We start from the raw sequence: 20168 nt of genomic DNA on the forward strand, positions 1-20168 counted from the left end.
TGTCACTGACAACAGGTGAATATGGGCCGGTGGATTCACTCAGCCACTGCCTCCAATAGATCAGTGCGTGGATGCAGAACAACTTTCTCCAGCTAAACTCAAACAAGACCGAAGTTATTATTTTTGGCCCACAGAAACAAAGAGAAAGTGTCAGCAGCTACCTTCATTCTCTGTCTCTTAAACCCTCAAATCAAGTCAGAAATCTAGGGGTAATCATGGACTCTGACCTGAACTTTAACAGCCATATCAAGTCAGTAACATCAGCAGCATTTTATCATCTGAAAAACATTGCCAAAATCAAAAACATAGTGTCAAAGCCAGACCTGGAGATACTCATTCATGCATTTGTCTCCAGTAGGTTAGACTACTGTAACGGCCTGCTCACCGGCCTCTCCAAACGAGCTGTAAAACAGCTTCAGTACATCCAGAATGCTGCTGCTGGAGTCCTGACCAGAACCAGGAAGTATGATCACATTAGTCCTGTGCTCAGGTCTCTGCACTGGCTCCCTGTACCTCAAAGAATAGACTTCAAAGCAGCTCTGCTTGTGTCCAAGTCTCTCCATGGCCGAGCACCAAAGTACATCTCTGACATGTTAGTGCCATATGAACCATCTCGTACTCTGAGGACCTCAGGGACCGGCCTCCTGTTGATTCCCAGAGTCAGAACTAAACAAGGGGAATCAGCGTTTCAATATTCTGCAGCTAAAATCTGGAACAGCCTCCCTGAAGTCGTAAGACAGGCCTCTTCTGTGTTCATGTTCAAATCTAGACTTAAAACATTTATGTTTAGCCGTGTATATGACTGAAAGGTCCTATCTGCACTTTTCTTTCCTTTCCTTCCTTTATTTTTAAATCAATTTTCAATTTTTTTTTCTTTTTTTCTTTTCTTTTAAAGTAAATTTTATGTTTATTATTTCTATGATGTATTGTGATTTTAATGCATTTTTCTGTTTTGTGAAGCACCTTGAATTACTTTGTGTACAAATTGTGCTATACAAATAAACTTGCCTTGCCTTGCCTTGCCATTGCAGCAACAGTTTCCATTGCAGTAACAGTCTCCATTGCAGCAACAGTCTCCATTGCGGCAACAGTCTCCATTGCGGCAACAGTCTCCATTGCAGCAACAGTCTCCATTGCAGCAACAGTCTCCATTGCAGCAACAGTCTCCATTGCAGCAACAGTCTCCGTTGCAGCAACAGTCTCCATTGCAGTAACAGTCTCCATTGCAGCAACAGTCTCCACTGCGGCAACAGTCTCCATTGTGGCAACAGTCTCCATTGCGGCAACAGTCTCCATTGCAGCAACAGTCTCCATTGCAGCAACAGTCTCCATTGTGGCAACAGTCTCCATTGTGGCAACAGTCTCCATTGCAGCAACAGTCTCCATTGCAGCAACAGTCTCCATTGTGGCAACAGTCTCCATTGCAGCAACAGTCTCCACTGCAGCAACAGTCTCCATTGCAGCAACAGTCTCCATTGCAGCAACAGTCTCCATTGCAGCAACAGTCTCCACTGCAGCAACAGTCTCCACTGCAGCAACAGTCTCCATTGCAGCAACAGTCTCCACTGCAGCAACAGTCTCCATTGCAGCAACAGTCTCCATTGTGGCAACAGTCTCCATTGCAACAACAGTCTCCACTGCAGCAACAGTCTCCACTGCAGCAACAGTCTCCACTGCAGCAACAGTCTCCACTGCATCTTGGCCCTCTTCTCCATTTTGTTTTGTAATTCACCACCTGTTAAGTTGTGTGTTGCACTTTAGTGTTGTGTTTTAGTATTTTGTAGTTTTTATGGTTTTGTGCCCACTCTGTTTATACTTTTGGTTTGTAGTAATGTTAAGTGAAGCTGTAGGGGTGAACTGCCATTGTCTTTAGTAATTGTTTTCTGCTGTTTTTGTCAGTCTAGGGAGGTTAGTGTTTGTCATTGATTTCTCTTTTCTTTCCTTTACAGGTTAGAGTACATATTTCAGTTCGGTGGGGTTTTGTTTGTTTTTTTGGTCTTGGTTCACCCTGAAGCCTTTTTGCTTCACATTTAGCAACAGTTTCCATTGCAGTAACAGTCTCCATTGCAGCAACAGTCTCCATTGCGGCAACAGTCTCCATTGCGGCAACAGTCTCCATTGCAGCAACAGTCTCCATTGCAGCAACAGTCTCCATTGCGGCAACAGTCTCCATTGCAGCAACAGTCTCCGTTGCAGCAACAGTCTCCGTTGCAGCAACAGTCTCCATTGCAGTAACAGTCTCCATTGCAGCAACAGTCTCCACTGCGGCAACAGTCTCCATTGTGGCAACAGTCTCCATTGCGGCAACAGTCTCCATTGCAGCAACAGTCTCCATTGCAGCAACAGTCTCCATTGTGGCAACAGTCTCCATTGCAGCAACAGTCTCCATTGCAGCAACAGTCTCCATTGTGGCAACAGTCTCCATTGCAGCAACAGTCTCCACTGCAGCAACAGTCTCCATTGCAGCAACAGTCTCCATTGCAGCAACAGTCTCCATTGTGGCAACAGTCTCCATTGCAGCAACAGTCTCCACTGCAGCAACAGTCTCCACTGCAGCAACAGTCTCCATTGCAGCAACAGTCTCCACTGCAGCAACAGTCTCCATTGCGGCAACAGTCTCCATTGTGGCAACAGTCTCCATTGCAACAACAGTCTCCACTGCAGCAACAGTCTCCACTGCAGCAACAGTCTCCACTGCAGCAACAGTCTCCACTGCATCTTGGCCCTCTTCTCCATTTTGTTTTGTAATTCACCACTTGTTAAGTTGTGTGTTGCACTTTAGTGTTGTGTTTTAGTATTTTGTAGTTTTTATGGTTTTGTGCCCACTCTGTTTATACTTTTGGTTTGTAGTAATGTTAAGTGAAGCTGTAGGGGTGAACTGCCATTGTCTTTAGTAATTGTTTTCTGCTGTTTTTGTCAGTCTAGGGAGGTTAGTGTTTGTCATTGATTTCTCTTTTCTTTCCTTTACAGGTTAGAGTACATATTTCAGTTCGGTGGGGTTTTGTTTGTTATTTTGGTCTTGGTTCACCCTGAAGCCTTTTTGCTTCACATTTAGTTATTTTTGGTTGTGTTTCATTTCTTAGTAAATAAATTTGTCATACTTTTGTGTGTAGACGTACTTCTGGTGTTTTTGTTCATTTTAAATTAGTAGCCAAAACTTTACTTTTTTATGTTATGGCCCCCTCGGTGTCACTAGATACAGAAGGGGGCGTAACACATGGAAAAAAATTACAGAGTTTGGTCCAAGTCATCTTTCTAACTGAAACAATTTTCTAATAAGGTCTGGATTGAAGGATCAATTTGCTTTCAGTCTTCAGTCACTTTTGTAAAATAAAAAGTTAAGCTTAAATAGAATTAATAACAACATTTAAGAAACAGGATTAAGGTGAAGTCGCCAACAGACACAATTAAAATAAAATGAAACAATTTAATTATCTTAAAAGAAATAAAATATTTTTGTTAAAGTTTTCAAAAACTTCATCTTTGAAAAACTAATAAAACGTCAACATGTTTACTTTTTGTGTAGCTACAGAAAACACAAATATAATGTTAGTTTTTTTGTGTAAATTTTATCAAACATACTGTGATAATATTGTTCAAACATTACAGTTGCCTTTGCACTAACATTGAAATTCATTTATTTATTTGTAAGGACTATTATTATCTCTACTTTTAATATGCTATTCTTTTTATTGTTATTTTACCAATGATACTTAGGTTATGTTTTAATCAGTTTACGTATTTTATTTTTGTAATTACAAACATTGTTATGTCTTATTTTATTTTTTATCTTTTTTCTATTTCTATTGTTATTTTATGCTAATTTTTATTCAGATGTTTTTTTTACTCGTGTTTCCTCTTGGGGATCCATTGTCCTGGGGCACCACCAGCTTGACCTGCAGGGGGTGCTGTTGCTGTGGTGCCTGTTCTTGTTGGGCGGGCTGGGGTCCTGCTCTGTGGTCTAATAGCCATGGAGTGGGCCCTTTGAGCGGGCACTGTGGTGGTGACCCCTGTGGTCCGACTGGGCCTTGGAATAAATGGATCCCCATGATATCGTTTCCTCACAGCAGAACCAAGCCAGAACTTCTTTAAGCTGCAGTTCTTTGTTTCTGTTCAGGGTTCTACTGGGGTCACTGGGTGGGTGGGTGGGGTGGGGGTGGGGGGTGGTGAGGGAGGGGTCCCATCTTTGTGTGATTGTCCTTTGTTTTCTGTTTTTGATCATTTTCATTTTTTATGACTGTTTTATCTGCTTTTATGTTAAGCGCTTTGTGTTTTTAACTGAAATGAAAGGCGCTATATAAATAAATAAAGTTTGAGTTTGAATTTGAAAGAAATATAATGAATAAATAAATCACTATTGAGAAAGAATATATTTGTTTTTTTGTGAGGTTCCATAAAATTGTGTGTTATACCATGGTCCGGGTGAATACTCGATTCTGATTGGCTGCTGGGTATGCGTTAAAACCTGATAACCGCACGGTGAAAAAAGAAGTTCCGGGCGGCTAGCTTAAATGATTTGTATCACTGCGCCGGCTTCTGTAAAACAACTTTTTGCCTCATCATCTTGGCAAAAACAAGCTGTAAGCGATTAACTTTCCCTCTGAATTGATGCTTTATTCAACCCATCGGGACGATCAGCATATATATATCGCCGAATCTTGACTGCAGCGGTGGTGCTGCGCGACGCGGACTATATGTCATATATATGTACTATATGTTACGTGATGCGCCGCATCACGTAACATATAGACCATCCTCATCCTTACTATAAGGAGGATGAGGATGGTGAGGAGGCCAGAATCAGCTGCAGTGAGGAGGTCATTGGTGATCTTGAGCAGAGCAGTCTCAGTGCTGTGGGAGGGGCGGAAACCGGACTGAAAAGGTTCAAGAAGATTATTGTGTTTCAGATGATCATAGAGTTGGGAGGCGACTATTTTCTCAAGAATTTTGGAAATGAAGGGAAGGTTGGAAATTGGACGGAGATTATTGAATAAGTTGGGATCTGAACCGGGTTTTTTCAGGATGGGTTTAACAGCAGCCATTTTAAAAAGTGATGGGACAGTACCAGATGATAGCGAGGAATGAATAATGACAGCAATAAGCGGAAGGAGAGATGGGAGGCAGGCTATAACTAAAGATGTTGGGAGGGGATCAAGATAACAGGTGGTGGGTTTGGATTTTAGGATGAGGGAGGTAATTTCCTCGTGGTCAGGCAATTGAAAGGAGGAAAATATGTGATTGAGGGGAAAAGAGTCAGGGATGGGAGGGAGGAGAGAAGAGCTAAGCTGTTGGTAGATGACTTGAATTTTGTGATTAAAGAATGACATGAGGGAGTTACAGGTTTCAGTGGAAAAGAAATGGGGAGGGAGAGAGTCAGGGGGGTTGAAAATAGTGTTCATCAGGGAGAAGAGAGTTTTTGAGTTGCCTTTGTTTGTGGAGATGAGTTCGGAAAAATAGTTTGTTTTAGTGGTAGAAACCAGGTCCTTATACTGAGTGAGATGTGATTTATAGATTTCTTTGAGGACGGTTAAGCCAGTTCTTTTATAGAGTCGCTCTAGCTGCCGACCTTTGGCTTTCATGTGACGGAGCTCAGGGGTGAACCAGGGGGCAGATTTGGAAAAGGAGACAGGGCGAGTTTTGACAGGAGCGAGATGGTTGAGAGAGTCCGAAAGAAGGTTGTTGTAGGAGGAGACAAGTTCATCAGGGTTTGGTGTGTTAGGGATCGAAGTATCACGTATGAGTGAGGAAAGTGCGTTCACATTGATATTTTTAACATTACGAAAAGACATGAGACGGGAGGGTTTAGTGACAGATAGAGTGATGGAGATGTTAAATGACACAAGAAAATGATCGGTTACATGAATTTCATCAGCAGAGCAGTTAGTTGGGGTTAATCCAGAGCAACAAACTAAATCTAAGATATGTCCTTTAGAGTGAGTAGAAGAACTGACATGCTGGGTGAAGTTAAGGCTGTCCAAACATGAGCTGAAGTCTCTGGTGAAAGGAAGAAGGCTATTGTCAAAGTGAACATTAAAATCACCCATCATTATGACTTTGGGTGAGAGGGATGAGAGATGGGAGAGAAGAGTTCCAAGTTCATTTAAAAAGTCAGAGTTTGTCTTAGGAGGGCGATAAACCACAGCCAGGACAGTTGGGGTGGGGCCAGGAAGCATGCAGGCAATGCATTCCATGGAGCTGAAGGACGGAATCTCAACCGGCAGGACTTTCCACTTCTCGCGATGTAATATCGCGAGACCTCCCCCGCGACCGGTGCAACGTGGTTTGCAGGTGTAAACAAAGCCGGGAGGGGTGGAATCGTTGAGTTGTGAAAAGTCAAAGTACAGTGTACTTAAGTGGTATTTACATGGTACTTATTGTGTAACTACTGGGTACTTTCAGGGTACTTACATGGTACTTTTTATGGAATTTACTGGGTACTTACAGTGTGTTTACATGGTACTTTCTATGGGACTTTACTGGGTACTTACATGGTACTTTTTGTGTCTACTCTGTACTTACATGGTACTTACTGTGTATTTATATGGTACTATTTGGTTCATACCTATGTGGTACATACTGGGTATTTATAATATTCTTACTGGGTATTTACATGTTGTGCAAAGGTGTCTTTTATGGTACTTACCACATGTAAGAACAAGGTAAGTACAAATAAAGTACCTTGACCTTTAGGTTTGCACTCGCTGCATGCTTCATGGTATTTACCATGAATTTACCACAGAAACTACCCCTTAAGTACACTGAAACTGGACTGTAAAAGAAAGTCAGCCCTATTTCCACTCAACTACATGGTACTTTCATTACTAAATACCGGGTATGTACACTTGAATATTACTTGGTACTTACCCCTTAAGTACAATGAAACTGTACTGTAAAAGAAAGTCAGAACTATTTCCACTCTATTACATGGTACTTTCAGCAGTAAATGCTGGGCATGTACACGTATTACCTTCCTGTGCAGTGTATATACACACTTGGTCTTCTGACCTCACCAAATGAGACAATGCTAACTTATTGGTAAGGGTAAATTAACTACATTGTAAAAACATATTCTGGCCTGATTACTTCTTGTAACAAGAGGCAAGTTTAAAGAGAAACAACACAGCAGTGAAAACAACAATCTTTAATATAATACATGTCTTGTCATGACTCTAGCGAGGCTAACAGACCCAGACGCTGGAACCCGGAAGGAGGACAGGAGAAGAGTGAAAGTAGTAATGGATTTAATGTTACAGGGAAATGAGTAGTCCTGTTGTGGCAGGGGATGGCGAGATCGACGACCCGTCTGCAATCTTGAAGACGAGTCCAGGAATCCTGTGACGGCTCCGGGTGAACCTTGGACGAGGCGGGTGATTCGGCTGTGGCCTGTGGCGTGGCTGGAGGTTCGGCTGTGGCTTGAGCTGAGGCCTGGAGTTCAGACGGCGCGCTGGAAGGAGGTAGGTTTTCTGGGGGTATCCTCCGCTTGGATGGAAGTAGATTTGGGCGTCCACTTGTGGGTTTAGATGATCCTGAAGACAAGACAAAGGTTCGTGAGGCGAGAGCAATAACATAGAGCGAGAAACTATGATGACCAGACTAAGCACCATCAGGGGCAACGATCTGGCGATGATGATCCTGGAGCTCCTTAAGTAGGTCTGGCAGGGTGATGAGTAGAGTGGACGCAGCTGGGAGCAATCAGAGGCCAAGCAGAGAGGAGAGGGGGAGGAGTCCGCCAGAGGCACCATGACAGTACCCCCCCCTCAACGACCGCCTCCAGGCGGTCCAGGACAGCGATCAGGATGAGCCCGGAAAAAATCCTTGTGGCAGGGTCCCGCCGTGAAAAGATGCAGAGGAGCCAAGGTGAGGAGGTCCTTCTTTATTCAGGACAAAGTTGCTTCACGCAGGGCCGCACCAGCACGCGTCACCTCCGTCTCACTCCTCATTTCCACTTCCTGTGACACTTCCTTATGAACCTTATGCCCCTCCCACGGGCGGTGCTCTCCATTAGGCCACAGGAAGGTCACAGGAAACATGTTAAAACATTAAATAAATACAAATACACAAACAAACAATAAAACACAGTGTGGTCCCCCTCGTCATCTGACGGTGCCACACCGTCACACCATCCCCCTCCTCTGAGGGAGTGACGATGTGCGGCAATCCACTCAGAAGTCCTCCGCCGCGCATTCTCCACGCCGATCTGCCAGAAACACGTCCTCGCGTCGCGTCGGTGGGATGCATAGGCTGCAGCGGCTCCACGACGGCGACCCCTCCGATCCGCTCCTCGGTGCCCGCTCTGGACGTTCCCAGCCCCGGCAAAGGCCCTTCCATCGGCCACACGCCCCCGCTGGTCTCCTTCCAGATGGCACCCTAGCCGATCGGAGCCGCCGACAGCAGGTTACAGCGGGGTCCCGCCGAGAAAAGATGCAGAGGAGCCAAGGTGAGGAGGATTGGTCTTTATTGCCGACACAGTTGCTGCACGCAGGGCCATGCAGCACACAGCACACTCTGTCATTACTCTCTTTTCGCCACCTGCAGTGCTCACCTTAAAGTGGGATGCCACGCCCACGGGGCGTCGCTCTCAATACCCAGCCAGGCGGCACCACAGGTGGAAATCATAAATAACAATAAATAAAAAAAACACATTACACAAACAATAAACACGGTGTGGCCCCCCCTCGGCATCTGACGGTGCCACACCGTCACACCATCCCCCTCCTCTGAGGGATTGACGATGTGCGGCAATCCACTCAGCAGTCCGCTGCCGCACATGCCCCACGCCAATCCGCCAGACACACGTCCTTGCGTCGCGTCGGATGGATGCACGGGCTGCTGCTGTGCCACGACGGCGACCCCTCCGATCCGCTCTTCGGTGCGCCGCTCCGGTTGTTCCCAGCCCCGGCAAAGACCCTTCCATTGGCCACACGCCCGCGCTGGTCTCCTCCCGGATGGCACCTTAGCCGATTGGAGCCGCCGACAGCAAGTTCCAGGCGAGATGTTGCGCCTCTCCCGGAGCACTCCGCTGACGGCCCGGTAGATGTCGGTCCGCCCCCTGTCCCTCTCCGCGCAGGCCTCCAATGCCTGCATCGGCGGCAGTGGAACCGGGCCGTGTGCCTGTCCCGCCTCCGGCCGTCTCCGTGCTCAGGCGGTCCGCCCTTGCTGCCCGCGAGGTCCGCCGCTCATCATGGGCGCCAAGTTGGACGCCGTAGGTCTCTTTCCGGGCCCCTGGCCGGGCCTGACGCTCCGACGAGGCCACCCGGATCCACCCCCTCTTCCTTAGAGGATGGACATCTCCTCAACGGAGGCGCTGAGCTGTGCCTGTGGATCTTCTACCCCAAACCTCTGCGCCCTCACCTTTTTGTGGTCTCCTCTGCGATCCCACTTCTGACACCATATGTGACGGGGTCCCGCCGAGAAAAGATGCAGAGGAGCCAAGGTGAGGAGGATCTGTCTTTATTTCCGACACTGTGAGCACCGCGCAGGACCCCGCCACATATGGTGTCAGAAGTGGGATCGCAGAGGGGCCACAAAAAGGTGAGGACGCAGCGGCGTGGTGGGGACAACGATTCCCGGCAGCTCAGCGCCTCCTCCAGGTACTCCATCCTCTGAGGAAGAGGGGGTGGATCCGGGTCGCCTCGTCGGAGCGTCAGGCCTGGCCAGGGGCCCGGAAAGAAACACTACGGTGTCCAACTCGGCGCCCATGGCGAGCGGCGAACCACGCGGACAGCAGGGGTGGACCGCCGGAGCGCGAAGACGGCCGGAGGCGGGACGGGCATACCGCCCGGTTCCACTGCCGCGGATGCGGGCGTTGGAGGCCTGCGCGGAGCTGGACAAGGGGCGGACCGACGTCTACCGGGCCGTCAGGGGAGTGCTCCGGGAGAGGCGTCACAACTCGCCTGAAACCTGCTGTCGGCGGCTCCGATCGGCTGAGGTGCCGTCCGGGAGGAGACCAGCGGGGGCGTGTGGCCGACGGAAGGGCCATAGCCGGGGCTGGGAACGACCGGAGCGGCGCACCATGGAGCGGATCGGAGGGATCGCCATCGTGGAGCGGCCGCAGCCCGTGCATCCATCCGACGCGAGGACGTGGGTGGATGTTTACGCGCCGGAGGACAGTCCCGCTGATGCCTGCAGACCAACCGGACAGGGCCTCTACATTAGGCGAGGGGCGCCTGCGGAACGGGTTGGTGGCTCGGTGTGGGCTTGCGCGGCGGCGGACTGCTGAGTGGATTGCCGCACATCGTCAATCCCTCAGAGGAGGGGGATGGTATGACGGTGTGGCACCGTCAGATGCCGAGGGGGGGGCCACACCGGGTTTTATTGTTTGTATTTTGTATGTTATGATTACCACCTTCGGTGCCGCCTGGCTGGGAATTGAGAGCAACGCCCCGTGGGTGTGGCATCCCACTTAAAGGTGAGCACTGCAGGTGGCGAAAAGAGAGGAGTGACAGAGTGCTATGTGCTGCGTGGTCCTGCGCGGTGCTCACAGTGTCGGAAATAAAGACAGATCCTCCTCACCTTGGCTCCTCTGCATCCTTTCTCGGCGGGACCCCGCCACAATCCTCAATGAGGGACGGGTCCAGAATGAGAGAGCGGGATATCCATGACCGCTCCTCAGGACCATAACCCTCCCAATCAACCAGGAACTGGTGCCCGCGACCCCGCCGCCGGATGTCCAGGACGCGGCTGACAGTGTAGGCAGGGGCGCCGTCGATGACCCGGGCGGGTGGTGGGGAAGCGGACGGCGGGCACAGAGGACTGTCCTGAACGGGCTTGATTTGAGAAACGTGAAACGAGGGGTGTACCTTGAGGGCTCGTGGGAGGCGTAGACGGACACAGGTAGGATTGATCCTCTCAATCGTATAAGGACCAATGAAGCGAGGAGCCAGTTTCCGGGAGGTGGCCTGGATGGGGATATTTCGGGCGGAGAGCCATACCTTCTGTCCGGGCTGATAAATGGGTCCCACCACCCTGTGACGATTGGCGATGCGACAGTTGCTCTCCTTGGTGCGGAGGAGAGCCTCTGTGGTCTGGCGCCAGACTCGTTGACAATGCCGGAGATGTTGTTGGACCGAGGGCACCGCCAAATCGAATTCCTGGGACGGAAACAGAGGCGGTGAGTACCCGAGAGCAGCCTCAAACGGTGACACCCCAGTAGCAGAAGATGCGTGAGTATTGTGGGCGTATTCGATCCACACTATATACTGGGACCAGTCCTCATTGTTTTGTGCCGCCAGGCAGCACAAGGCTGCCTCCAGTTCCTGGTTGGCCCTCTCTGCCTGACCGTTGGACTGGGGGTGATAGCCGGAAGTGAGACTGACCGTGGCCCCCAGGGCGGAGCAAAAAGCCTTCCAGACTTGGGAGACAAACTGGGGACCACGGTCAGACACAATGTCCAAGGGGATGCCATGGTGACGGAACACCTGGTCTACCGGGACTTGAGTGGTTTCAGTGGCGGAAGGTAACTGGGCTAGAGGGACGAAATGAGCCATCTTGGAGAAACGGTCAATGATGGTGAGTATGACGGTGTTGCCCTGTGAGGGAGGCAAGCCGGTGACAAAGTCCAAGGCGATGTGAGACCATGGCCGGCTGGGGGTGAGAAGTGGTTGTAACAGACCAGCAGGAGCAGAATTGGAGGTCTTGGAGCGGGCGCAGGTGGTACACGCTGCCACATATTCGCGGACGTCCTTATCCATAGACGGCCAATAGAACCTCCTACGGAGGAGATGAAGAGTGCGCTTGACGCCGCCATGGCAGGACAGCCGGGAGGAATGACCCCAGGAGATAACGTCCGCTCTGAGGGAGGTGGGAACATAAAGAGTGCCTTGAGGACATGGGGCATGACCAGGTTCCTCACCTTGGGCTTGGAGAACTCGATTTTCGATGTCCCAGGTGAGAGCCCCGATTATGCACGTGGAGGGGACTATAGTGTTGGTGATGGTGTTTTCTGTGGTGCTGTACTTGCGGGATAATGCGTCTGGTTTGACGTTCCGGGTTCCTGGACGGTAGGTGATGGTGAACCGGAACCTGTCAAAAAACAGACACCACCGGGCCTGGCGGGAGTTGAGTCTCTTGGCGGTCCTAAGGTATGCGAGATTTTTATGGTCTGTCCAGACGATAAACGGGTGCTCCGCCCCCTCCAGCCAGTGCCGCCACTCCTCCAGGGCCAATTTTATAGCCAGAAGTTCACGATTTCCCACGTCGTAGTTTTGTTCCGCCGTCGATAGCTTCTTGGAAAAGAAAGCACAGGGTTTGAGTTTTCCAGACGTGAGTTCCTTCTGGGACAGGACGGCGCCGACCCCCGAATCCGAGGCGTCCACTTCCACGATGAATTGTCGTGAGGGATCCGGCTGAATGAGAATGGGAGCTGTGACAAATAGTTTCTTTAGACGGTCAAAGGCCTGTTGGGCTTCTGGGGTCCATTGAAATTTTTGATGGGTGGATGGGAGGCGAGTGAGGGGAGCAGCAATGCTACTATAGTTGCGGATAAAGCGTCTATAGAAATTAGCGAAACCCAGAAATTGTTGGAGTTTCTTGCGGTTGATAGGGGGTTCCCAGGCGGACACGGCCTCGATTTTGGAGGGATCTGGTTTAATACGGCCTGCTTCAATGATATACCCCAAGAACTGTACTGAATTGACATGAAATTCGCATTTCTCCGCCTTAACAAACAGCTGGTTTTCTAAGAGACGAGTGAGGACTTGACGGACGTGTTGTTCATGCTGGGTGAGATTGTCAGAGTAAACGAGGATATCATCCAGATATACAAAAACGAAGCGATTAAGAAAATCCCTGAGGACGTCGTTGACCAGCCTTTGAAAGACTGCTGGGGCATTAGTCAACCCAAAAGGCATAACCAGATATTCGTAATGCCCTAGGGGTATATTGAAAGCGGTCTTCCATTCATCCCCCTCCTTGACCCGAACCAGATGGTAGGCATTACGAAGGTCCAGTTTCGAGAAAACATGAGCTCCTTGGACGGAGTCGAAAACAGAGGAGATTAGAGGCAGAGAATATTTATCTTTTATAGTAATTAGGTTGAGTTCCCGGTAGTCAATGCAGGGGCGAAGAGATTTATCTTTCTTTTCAACAAAGAAAAAACCGGCCCCTACAGGGGATGACGAGGGACGAATGTGACCCAAGGCTAACGCTTCCTGAATATAGCTTTCCATCGATATTTTCTCTGGCCCAGATAGATTGTAAAGGTGACCCTTAGGTAGCGTAGAACCTGGTAGCAGCTTGATTTCACAATCATAGGGGCGATGGGAAGGTAGGGCGCTAGCCTTAGATTTGCAAAAAACGTCACGGAGATCATGATAACATGAGGGGATCTTATCCAGATTTATTTTACTGGGAGAGTCAACAGCGTGATGAAGCGTGGAAGGTAAAGCAGACGAGAGACAGTTAGCAGAACAATAAGGGCTCCAGTTAATGATGTGTCCCAAACTCCAGTTAAATTGCGGGTTATGCAGTTTTAACCAAGAGTAACCTAGTACTATGGGGGTCTGAGTAGATTGAGTAATGAAGAATTGTATTACTTCCCTGTGGTTGCCAGAGGTGAGCAGTTGTACTGGTTTGGTTCGATGTGTAATCCTGGAGAGGTGCTGTCCTCCTAAGCCTGAGGCCTCGACAGGAGCTTCCAAAAGTTCTATGGGTAAACCAAGTTTAGATACCAGTCCATGATCAATCAGACTCTGTTCTGCTCCTGAGTCAATAAGGGCCCTAGAAGCATGAGTTTGCGTTTTCCAGCATAACCTGACAGGAATGTACAGGAAGCTTTGCTTCTCCTGAGAGTTGACGTTGCCCCCCCGCGACCTGTCCCTTAGCGGGGGGTTCGGAAGTTTAAACGCAGAACGCACTGTGAAACAAAGTGTCCTTGACCACCACAATAAAAGCACGAACCTTCCTCTTTGCGCTTCTGTCGTTCTTCCGCAGAGAGTTTGGAGTGGCCAATCTGCATAGGTTCCTCCGATGGTTTGGGGCTGGTGAGAAAATCCATTCTGTGAGGTGGCAGCGCAGTGATGGTTGAAAGGCCTGGATTGTTGAGGTTTTTACTTTGGGGCCTGTTGGCGATCATGATGCCTTTCTCTGAGGCGAATGTCTGAACGGAGGGCCGCTGTAACGAGATCTTCGAAGGAGTTAGCTTCAGGCTGAGTACAGAGATGATCTTTTATAGTTTCGTTCAATGATTGATAAAATATGCCTTTTAGAGCCAGATCGGGCCAGCCTGCTTCAACCGCCAGGATGCGGAAGTCAATAACGTGTTCGCTAACCGTTCGGTTGCGTTGTTTAAGATTCAGAAGTTTTCGTGTAGCTTCCTCCCGTTTACGGGGCTGATCAAAAATTAGACGGAATTCATTCAGGAAGTGTTCGTAGCGGAGATGCGTGATAGGGTTGGCAGACACAAAAGCCTGAGCCCACTGTAAAGCTTTGTTCCGGAGTGAGTTAATTATAAGGGTGATTTTACTGTGATCGGAGTAATAGTACCTGGGAGCCTGCTGGAATATGAGTTGGCATTGGAGTAAGAAGCCGCCCCGAGCTTCTACGTCCCCCAGGAATGGTTCAGGCTGTAACCGGAAGTTTTCGGGTGGGTTGGCGGAACCGGAAGAGGAAGCTGCAATGTTGCCGGAAGAAAGCGCGGAAGGTCCTGTAGCGGAATTAGCAGAGTGACCGGTTAGTTCCAGGAGTGTTTGGGTCAAACCGTCTAAGCGGCGAAATAAGTCCTGCTGCGCCGAAGCCATTTGGGTAAGGGCATCTGCTTGGCGTCCTAACATAATCCCTTGTTGAGTTACGGCGAGGCGGAGTCCCTCCGGGTCAGCTGGGTCAGGCGCTGGAACCCGGAAGGAGGACAGGAGAAGAGTGAAAGTAGTAATGGATTTAATGTTACAGGGAAATGAGTAGTCCTGTTGTGGCAGGGGATGGCGAGATCGACGACCCGTCTGCAATCTTGAAGACGAGTCCAGGAATCCTGTGACGGCTCCGGGTGAACCTTGGACGAGGCGGGTGATTCGGCTGTGGCCTGTGGCGTGGCTGGAGGTTCGGCTGTGGCTTGAGCTGAGGCCTGGAGTTCAGACGGCGCGCTGGAAGGAGGTAGGTTTTCTGGGGGTATCCTCCGCTTGGATGGAAGTAGATTTGGGCGTCCACTTGTGGGTTTAGATGATCCTGAAGACAAGACAAAGGTTCGTGAGGCGAGAGCAATAACATAGAGCGAGAAACTATGATGACCAGACTAAGCACCATCAGGGGCAACGAACTGGCGATGAATGATGATCCTGGAGCTCCTTAAGTAGGTCTGGCAGGGTGATGAGTAGAGTGGACGCAGCTGGGAGCAATCAGAGGCCAAGCAGAGAGGAGAGGGGGAGGAGTCCGCCAGAGGCACCATGACATGTCTGCAGCATACAAAGTGTCATCACAATAAAATTTGTTTTAAGGACACAACAGTACAAAGGAGCATTCCAAAAAACACATTATTGGCCAGAGGGTTGTGCTTTTTGTCCATCAAAGTTCCTTCAGCAGAGTTTGGTTACGGTGCAGGACTTCTTCAGGGTTTGCAACTGCAAGAAATTTCACAGTAAAAGCTCAAATGAACATAAAAGCATAACGACTTTGATGAAATACATTTTACTTATTTAATCATTTCTGTAATGAGTTTGATAAATCTCTGTGATTCGCGTCGGACGGTTCAGGCTTCCACGGCGTGCGTTAAAAAGTAGTAACCGCACACTTCGTCGGCCATTAACCCTTACTTAATAAATTGGAGGGAAAAACAACTATCAGGGTAAAATATCAAATAATTTAGTTGAAAATTATTACTGAAAACTTACTTAACTTTTATTACATTTTTAGAAAAAACATCTGCAACTTCCAGCTTTTTCTTCCACAATTATTACAAAAATGCACGCGAGATCATGGAGGGACTGTAGATCAATGCAGACTATGAGTTTCTCCTTTTTTAATTTTTGGTTGCTATTTCAGAGGATCTCAGCTCTATAATCTTTAACGGCCAATGAACATGTAACAAATGATTTGATTGGTTTATGGTTGCTATGGTGGGCAGGGCAAAGCCTGATAGTAAGACCCAGTGCCATGACTTAAATCATACCTGTTATTGATAAGGTTGATAAGTCAATTAAAAAACAAATATAAATAATAATCTCCAATACTTTTGCTGATTACTTCCATCAGATTTAATGTTAATGTTTTCTGAAATAAAACCCTAACGTGTTTTAGTACACTGAGCCACACATTTCAGCTAAAGTAGTCATGAGTTGACTTTTATCAAATATTTGGAAAACTCAGCTTGTTAAAAGGTACAAATGTATACGTGTATGTATATTTCACATATTTTTCTGTATTTCGAGTTATTCAAGGTTTAAACTGACCACTCAGATGCCCCAATAAAAGTGGGTGGAGCCTGTTGGCCCCCACGTCTAACATAAAAAGTGAAAAAGCTTCAAAAAGACAAAAAATCACAGCGCGCTCAGATTGTCCTGCTGCTGCTGCTCCAAACAGGCGGGAAAGACAGACGTCTTCTTCCTCTTCCTCTTTCGTCTGCAGTAAGTTCTATTCAGCTCCGTCTAGGCTTCACTGACTAAACATGGAGTCCAAAACCCCCAAGAAGCTTTTGGCGGAGAGGCTGTAGGCTCTGACGAAGGAAAACTTCCAGAAGTTCGTCCAGGATCTGGTGGACGAGAAAAACTTCTTGGTAGTCGCAGATGTGATGGTCTCCCCCCAGTGGCAGTTTTTGATATGGGCGAGGTGTATGAAGGTAGTAATGTGTCTAAATGGACGAGCTTGTAGATTTGATGTGAGAACTTGTAAAATAGAATATGAAAACTTGTGCATCAAAAATCTGCATCTGTGTGCAAAAATCTTCTGCTGTGAACTGACAAATTCCCATTTGCATGTGTTCATTTAGAGTTACAACTTCAAGTCTGTGATTCCAACTGCTCAAATGTGCTTCCGCATCTGCAGGAATCTGCTGGCGCAACTCACAAGTGCACTACAACTGCGCTCTGACGTCTGACACATTCCTTGCAAGAAATTTGTGTAAAAACTGATCTATGTCTGAAAATGGAAGAAGGGGGCGAGGGGTAGAGGAGGGCGGAGTCAACCAATCAGAGTACAGGACTCGGAGAACTTGGTAAAGTTAGAAAAAGCTTTACAGATTCGGATTTCCTGCTCGATAATTAAAATAATCTTAAACTCTGTATCTGAGTCCAGTCCTGTGTTCTGCCTTGTCAAAATCAGCCTTTTTTAACAGGTGGTAGTAGATCTAACACCTGTTTTCCCGTTCCTGTTCTCCTGTTTTTCCGATTGCACATGAATGCACCGTCTCCTTTAATTCCTCCTCCGGGTGTGAAACAGTCAGAGCCGATCAGAGAAACGCTGTACAGAACATCTGTGAACATCTGTGCTGTGAGAAATGGCTGCTGGAAACAATCAGGAGAAAGGTGAGGAAGACTTCCAGTGATCACTTTGATGTCGTCTAAGGTGAACAGGTAGACAAAGAGGAAGACAATGGATACCTGGAAGATAGAAATGTAAAAGAGGTCGTGTTCTCTGAGAAGAATGTCCTGAAGGAGGCTGCAAGGGTTCTGAGAGGTGAATTTGGGAGGCTTTGGAGAAGAGTTTCTCTGTGTTTGTGCCGTGTGATTGGAGTTTGAATCCAACAATCTGGGTTCTGATGTCATTATTACATAAAAGTTGACTCTAATGTGTCAACTTAGTTCAACTTTGAAGGTCAGAATTATGAGAAGAGAAGTTCTTCTTTATTGATTTGTTTATGGTTCATTTAATTTTTCTTAATTACCTTCCTGTTCTTCTTGTCTCAAAGTTCTGGAGGGACTTGTTTGGTCATTAGAGTTGGTCCTCTTATGTCCTGTTCTGGTTTTAGAATCTGCTTCAATTCTGTTAAAAATATCGTTGTGTTTTACAGCCGCCGCTGATCTCATGGTTGATACCCAAGATAAACCAGGTAAAAGAGATGCTGTGCGAGCAGCAGAAGAATGTCCTGTTTCTTTTTCAATCAAAAACAGATTTAGTTTAAACCTGAAAACAAAAGTCTTTGTTCTTAATTACAAGGAAATCCATAAGTTTTAGTGTTTTTACTGTTGTGACTCACTACCTTATATATTCTCACTGCTTTGTTGATTCCATCAGCAATAGTGGTAGCTAAAGAAGTCATCCCAGCATGTAAGTGTTTGACGTGTTTTGGGCTTCATTCTGAGACTGAAAACATACATTTATAAATTTAAACATTCTGCTGCTTTTACTGTTTTCCTTCCCTGCCTGATTCATTCTGACTGACTTGTTATTAAGATTTCAGTTTAACTGTATTTTGTTTTCTCCTGTGAAACAGACAGACACAGAGACCCATTAAACAACATCCACTGTGAGTGTTTCACATGTTTTCTGTGTCAATCAGACACTGGAAATCACTGACAGCAATTAACACACTTTAAGTTTTTTTTTTTCTTTTTCAGCAAAAGATTTTGTGCAAAAGTACAGGATGCAGTTGATTAGGAAAGTGGCCGACCCTGATCCTCTGTTTGATCTCCTCCTCCATAAGAAAGTTCTCAGTGATCATTCCTATTCTGAAATCAAAGCTCTGCCTACTGATGAAAAGAAGATGAGTAAACTGCTGATGGGACCGTACCTGGAGGCCAAACCAGCCTGTGACATCGTCTACGATTTCCTGAAAAAGGAACAGCCGTATCTCGTCTTTGATCTTTTGCAAAAATAAACAAAGTTTTTCAAGTTTTGAAGGATGTGGAGGAAAATTTGTGCCACAAAAATGAAAACTAAAGTCACAGTTTTGACCCCAAAAAAAGTCCAAACTACTGTTAAAATGTTAAAGACATAACTTAGTACATTCCAAACGAAACAATGAAATGGTTGTGAAACTCCATATGAGCTTTCTAAATCTCTTTTAAAAAATTTAAATAAGTGTTTGCATTTGCAACATTCAAAAACCTGGATAAAATTTCTTCCAGCTGTTGTTTAACCCTCTACACTCTGAGCTCATTCTTATAAAGGTTTAGTTTAGTCAGTTAATTTAGAAAAAGTTTCTTTGTGGCAGACTGTAGCTCTCACAGCTAATTTCCGTCTGCAGACCTCAACACACATTGACGAGAATATCAGTTTTGTACATTATTTCGTTCTGTTAACTATATTATTTATGAGGATGAATTGCACAACATGCCAATATTGCAGAACATATTTCACTTTTCTTTCTGCAAATATGTGTTCATTTGAATTTCTGTTGTGATTTTCATTTGATTTTTTTTGTGTGTTTCACTTCTGATCGATCAAACGGGTGTTGGTGTAGCTGTTAATTGTCAGACTTGCTTTGTGAAGTCTTCATGTTATTTCTGAGAGGCAGGATTGTCATTTTCACTTTCACATGTCTCTTCCATCTGCCGACGGTGTCGCCGTTTCTCATTTCACCCGTTTTTGTGCGTACGCCTGGGACAGAGCTTGAAGGACCGCACATTTTCCCGTCAAGTTTGCTTTTTTTAAATCTCAACTATTGCGTAGAGAGTGGCGTACGCCTTCTTTTGTGCGTACGCAACCTTTAGAAATGAAGCCCCTGGTCTCTTCATCTAATGCTTATACGGATAGATTCAGAGCCATTGTAAACCATGACTTAATTTACAGACGTTACTCTGTTGGATAATAAAAACTACCTCTCCCCGGATAGAAGAGCAGAAGCAGAGCACTTCTTTTCTGCAGATCCACCTTGCTCTCCCTTTTTAAAGTTTGAAACTTCATGCAGACTCTTGTGTGAATTTTTCTTTTCCCACTGCACATTAGGTTTTTGGTTTCCTCAAGCACAGGACAAACCATGTGGGAACCGCTGCAATCTGCATCCTGGCTGCACGTAAATGTCTGGGAATAACATCAGCCTTTATTTTGTCGGGGAACAACTAGAAACACAATTCCATGTGATTTTTTGAACAGTTTCTAAGGACTGAGCGGCATTTCTGCTCTGAAAAGCTCACACACACTGTGTGCTCTGCTCTGTCCTCGTGAGTCCGGCAGCCGCTAACCCATAGCGGCGGGTCGGCTCGCAGTCCAAATTCTCACAAATAACAAAACAACAAAACGCACACATAACAAAGCACCCTCCCCTCAAACACATTAATAAATCCAGCTGCTCTGATCAGAGAGGT

General features: G+C 47.0%; 1 protein-coding gene across 1 annotated transcript; it reads left to right on the top strand.

The window, feature by feature from the left end:
- The first annotated feature begins 17217 nt into the window (after nt 1–17217).
- LOC105357484 (apoptosis-associated speck-like protein containing a CARD) lies at nt 17218–18812 on the top strand. Its single transcript, XM_011492540.4, has 5 exons — nt 17218–17447; nt 17933–17971; nt 18157–18189; nt 18356–18388; nt 18480–18812. Exons 1-5 carry the CDS (start codon nt 17420–17422, stop codon nt 18737–18739), a joined length of 393 nt encoding a protein of 130 aa, XP_011490842.1. The 5' UTR covers nt 17218–17419; the 3' UTR covers nt 18740–18812.
- Nucleotides 18813–20168: the final 1356 nt, after the last annotated feature.

This window comes from Oryzias latipes, chromosome 16 (assembly GCF_053564925.1).
Source record: "Oryzias latipes strain Hd-rR chromosome 16, Olatipes_Hd-rR_3.1".
In the NCBI taxonomy this organism is placed as follows: domain Eukaryota; kingdom Metazoa; phylum Chordata; class Actinopteri; order Beloniformes; family Adrianichthyidae; genus Oryzias; species Oryzias latipes.